This window comes from Gavia stellata, chromosome 7 (assembly GCF_030936135.1).
Source record: "Gavia stellata isolate bGavSte3 chromosome 7, bGavSte3.hap2, whole genome shotgun sequence".
NCBI lineage: Eukaryota > Metazoa > Chordata > Aves > Gaviiformes > Gaviidae > Gavia > Gavia stellata.
In genome coordinates this window covers 48,103,519-48,108,109 of record NC_082600.1, presented here as the reverse complement: position 1 = coordinate 48,108,109, position 4,591 = coordinate 48,103,519, and the positions used below count along the sequence as shown (strand labels likewise).

General features: G+C 39.3%; 1 protein-coding gene across 1 annotated transcript; it reads right to left on the bottom strand.

The window, feature by feature from the left end:
* Positions 1-2,327: 2,327 nt before the first annotated feature.
* On the bottom strand, positions 2,328-4,244 carry LRRC4C (leucine rich repeat containing 4C). Its single transcript, XM_009821113.2, has one exon. It carries the CDS (start codon positions 4,242-4,244, stop codon positions 2,328-2,330), a length of 1,917 nt encoding a protein of 638 aa, XP_009819415.2.
* Positions 4,245-4,591: the final 347 nt, after the last annotated feature.

The window sequence follows — 4,591 nt, the reverse complement described above, 5'->3', positions numbered from 1 at the left end:
GTTGATTACAGATGGTCCAGATTTAGGTTTCCTGGAAAGAATTTTTTCAATTTTCAGATACGCATTGGTCATGGACACAATGTTACTAGCCAGATGGGCAAAGTACAAATAGCAATGTGTAATTGCAGTGTTCCTGTACAGATTCTCTCAAAATGCTTGAAAGAAATCACCAATGAAATTCTCTAATGCGCTTTGAAGAAATAGGCAAAGCTAGGAAACACAACTGCAACATTTTACATTCAGGTCCGTCTTTGCCCTCTATTAAAATTCCCTTAGAGTAGATACTATTTTTCATGTAGTACATCAAAGGATAATGTCTTGCCAAATGTTTCTTTGAGATTATTATAGAACTTTGGGTTTCATTCTGTATTATACTTATCAGACTCCTTGCAGGGTGTGATTCATCGTCGCCTATCTCCACTGTGTCCTCTTTAAATCAGGCCTTCTTACTACGATATTCACTTGCAACCTTGAGAACCGTGCATCCAACAAGAGATATTTACCCCCTCAACCCAGCAGAAATTCCTTCTTAAATTTCCAGAATAGAAGTATAGTGTTCAGTAGGGTCTTCATCCTGCATGCTATTGCATACTAGAAAGCTCCAAAGAGATTTTGATAAGTACTAAGAACATTATTTACCTGGCACAGGACCCTGAAAACTCATAGTAAGGGTGGTTAAGGAAGAAAACAGGTGAAAAGACATTCAGAGATGATATATTTGATTCTTTTCTCTAATCTAAATCGTCTTAAAATGCTTCAATTCAGTTGCCAAGGCATAACGTAGTTTAATTTGGCAGAACTTCTGCTTGGAAGAACACAGCATCCTGAAGCTGGTTTTCTTATGCAAAGCCTTCCTTTTAGCTTTCAGCATGTAAGGTAGGCACCATTCCTATACCAATAAGCTAAATCCAGAGAACGTATATAAATAGAAAGGAAAAGGGTGTACATTTCCTGTTGGTAAATGAGTCTGAGTTTAAATTAATGTAAACTGGTTACTCTACAGGGAGTCCGTCATGCAAATTACAGTAACCTATATTCTCCTCTGATTTGGCTGACTTTGTTCTTTCTGTTTTTTTAAATGAAAATCCTCAGACTTCTTCCTGTGAGTTACTCCATTAACAGCTTTTTGATTTCATTTTGCACATAGGGATACAGCTCTGATTATAGGTGTTATGGACAGCTAAACATATTTCATGTTTATGTCTAGGAGTACCAGAACAAGTGAACTGGAAACCACTAGCTTTGGTATAAAGATGAATTTTCTTATTGACAGTTATAAATAACCAAAAACAGAACAAACTTTTCAGCTTTGTCTAATAAATTCAGTGATAACAGAAACTCCCTGCAAAACTTTCCCTGGCATTGTGAAATACATCTTGCGATATAATAGAGATAATTGAAAACACCATTAGAAGGAATGATCTTAATCTTGCATTAAGAGTCAAACACCCTTGTTTGCCAGTGTGCTGCTTACATAAACTGAAATGAAAACTATGCTATTCTTCAGTAATGATCCAAAACGGTTTAATTATTCTCTTTAAAGTGATTGTGTTTTGGACCATCACAGCAGAATATCGTAAGAATTTTAACAAACTTCTGATGTTTAAAGCCACACTAAAAATGAGCTATATCCAAGTACAGAAAAAAACCAATATTTTATTTATAATCTTAGTTTAGTGTTTGAACTACAAATTCTGGTTCTAGAATTGTTTAAAAGATCATGGGTTTTATAGGTTTTCACAAGTAAATTAATTTCTTGAGGTTTTTTTTTTTTTACTTCCATTTTTTCACAGAATGGTTCTTTCGGTAAATACAGAGCAAATCATTACATGGAAAAAAATGTTTTCCTTGTTTGTTTTTCTCACTTGTAAAGTTGCTGTTATTTTTCCATTCTCTGTTGAATAATTTCAAAAAGGGCATGAGAAAACAAAAGAAAAAAAGAGAAAAAGTGACAAAATAGACCGAATCTCACCACTAGAATTCACCATAAAAATTCCCAAAGTGTAACAGAATTCTTACAAAATTTCCTAGACCAGTTCTTTTAGGGAATCAAGATCTCCTATGAAAAATATGGCAAATGGGAATCAGGGTAGGTTGGGGAGAAAAAAGGGAACAAGGAAGGTAAATAAGTGCAGCAAAAACAGGTTCTGAGGAATACACATAATTTTGTCTGCTTTAGATCACAATAGAATTTTTAATAAATAAATTTCTTTTTCTTTGTAAAGACACTTTTTTGAAACAGTAGATTTAGCCCAGTCATTTGTGTCATTTGTTTTATAAACCATCTGTTGTTGTCCCCACCCCCACCCCATAATGTCATAAATGTTTTAGATTTGAGTCTCTTGTACATTGTCTTTTGAGTTCATTCGGATCAATAACGGTTCATGCACTGAACTGTGTATTGAATTTATTGTGTTAACTGTTGTTGTGTGGTTGAAAGGAGACTTATAAGAGTTATAGTGATTTAGGTGCTCATGCTCTATTGCTGGCATGGGCAAGTGACTCTCTATGGGTGTGTCACCTGTAAGCTCATCATCCACATTAATGATCTCTACAGTCCGTGTTGGAGCATGATGGTTCTGCCGGTGATGCTGTTTCCTCATCTTGTAGAAAATTACCAGCATCACAGCAGCCATGAGAGTGATAGCCACAAAACAACCAATTATGATTTTGGTAGTCTTCATAACCTCATCTATTCCTGGGATCCCGTTGTTTGCGTCCGTCACAGGAATGGTGAACGTTTTTTCTGTTGATCTTGTGCTCTGTGGAGTGAGTGAGGTTGTCATGTTAGTGGTGTCCCAGTTGGTAACTGGTGTGGGCCCAACCTGCTCTGTGGTCTGTGCCTCATCCTGAGAAGGTTCCACAGTCTCTACTGTGACGGTTGAAAAGTACGTGTAACCAGGGTTATCCAGGGCAGTCACATTCAGTGTGGCAGAAGCTGTGGTATTCCCAACAGAGTTACTCACCATGCATGTATACAAACCCGTGTCTTGCACAGTTACCTTTGTAAAATTTAATGTGCCATCACTGAGCACAGCAATCCGAACTCTGTACGCCCCATGCGTCATAACAGATCCATTTGGGGTAATCCAAGATACAGAGGTCAGGGAGGTTGATGCCCGGCATTTCATCTCTGCAGCCATGCCTTCTGTGACGTTAAGGTCTGCTGGTGGCTCCACTATGACTGGAGCATAACATGTGAAGTAATTCAGGTCCAGCTCACCAATGTACCTTCCTTTTAAACTGGGAGGTGTGTGGCAACGGGCACAGCATGCAGTATTGGAGGGTGCCTTGTCTTTAATCCACCAGCTGAGCCAAAGGATATCACAGTTGCAGTTCCAAGGATTGTGATGCAAGTGGATCCTTTCCAGGCGGAGTGGTGTGAACAGGTCATGAGGCAGTAGTGTTAGATTGTTGTGTGCCAGATTGATCTCTACCAGTGACTGAAGGTTATCGAAAGCATTCCTTTCTATCACTTGAATCTGGGACTGTATCATCCACAATTTCTGAAGATGCATTAACCCTTGGAAAGAACCTGGCCGGATGGCAGTCAGGTGATTCCCAGAAAGATCTAACTCATCCAGTTTTACAAGTGGGGTGAGGTTAGGAATCTCTCGAAGATTGCACATGGCAAGGTTCAAATACCTCAAGTTGGACAGACCTTCAAAGGCACCTTCTGAGATATATGAAAGCCTTTTCAATTCCCCCAAATCCAACCTCCGGAGAGAAGGGATTCTGTTAAAAGCATAAGAAGGGATGCTCTCGATGGGGTTGTTTCTCAACCACAGTTCCTTCAGTTTTGATAGGTATACAAAAGCCCCATTTGGGATAGTGGTCAGACGATTGTCAAAGAGTTCCAAAGTGTTGAGATTGGCCAGACCATTGAAAGCCCCTATTTCAATTGTTCTGATGTGATTCCTGCTGAGCTGCAGGATTTCTAGGTGCCTCAGATGCTTGAAGCTATTAACTTTAATGATTTGGATCTGGTTCTCATGGAGATTGAGTAACCGGGTGTTGGTGGAGATGCCGTCTGGCACGTCTCTCAGGTTTTTCCGTACGCAAATCACTTTACTGAACTGGTTGCTGCAGGAGCAGACAGAAGGGCAAGTTTGAGCCCTCACTAGACCAGCCACCACAAGAAGCTGAAGAGCCAACAGCACCACAAGCAGGGGGTCAAATAGGGCCCTGTTAAACCTAGGACCTATCATTATCTGCTGTGGATGTAAGGTCATCTTGTTCAACATTCATAATTTATTTGGTGTTGGTCCTTCTGGATTTTGAATAGCCTGAAACAAAGAAAGAAGGGAGAAGGAGAACATTAAATTAATCTCACATATTTAAGTGTGCTCTCTAAACAAAAACTTCTCAAGTCCTTTCAGTCAACTCTACCAATTTCATGAAACTGTAGCGAGATAGCTGCAGCAATTCTAATATTTTGTTTCCTGTACAGCTATGTATGTCAGCTGTAATTGGCAGTGAGATAAAAAAAACCCTAGACATTAGCTTTTCCTGCTCATTCCAATGTCTAACACATGTAGCTGGATGGCAGATAACAAGCTCAACCACAGTGCATACCTAGAAGAAATGTTCT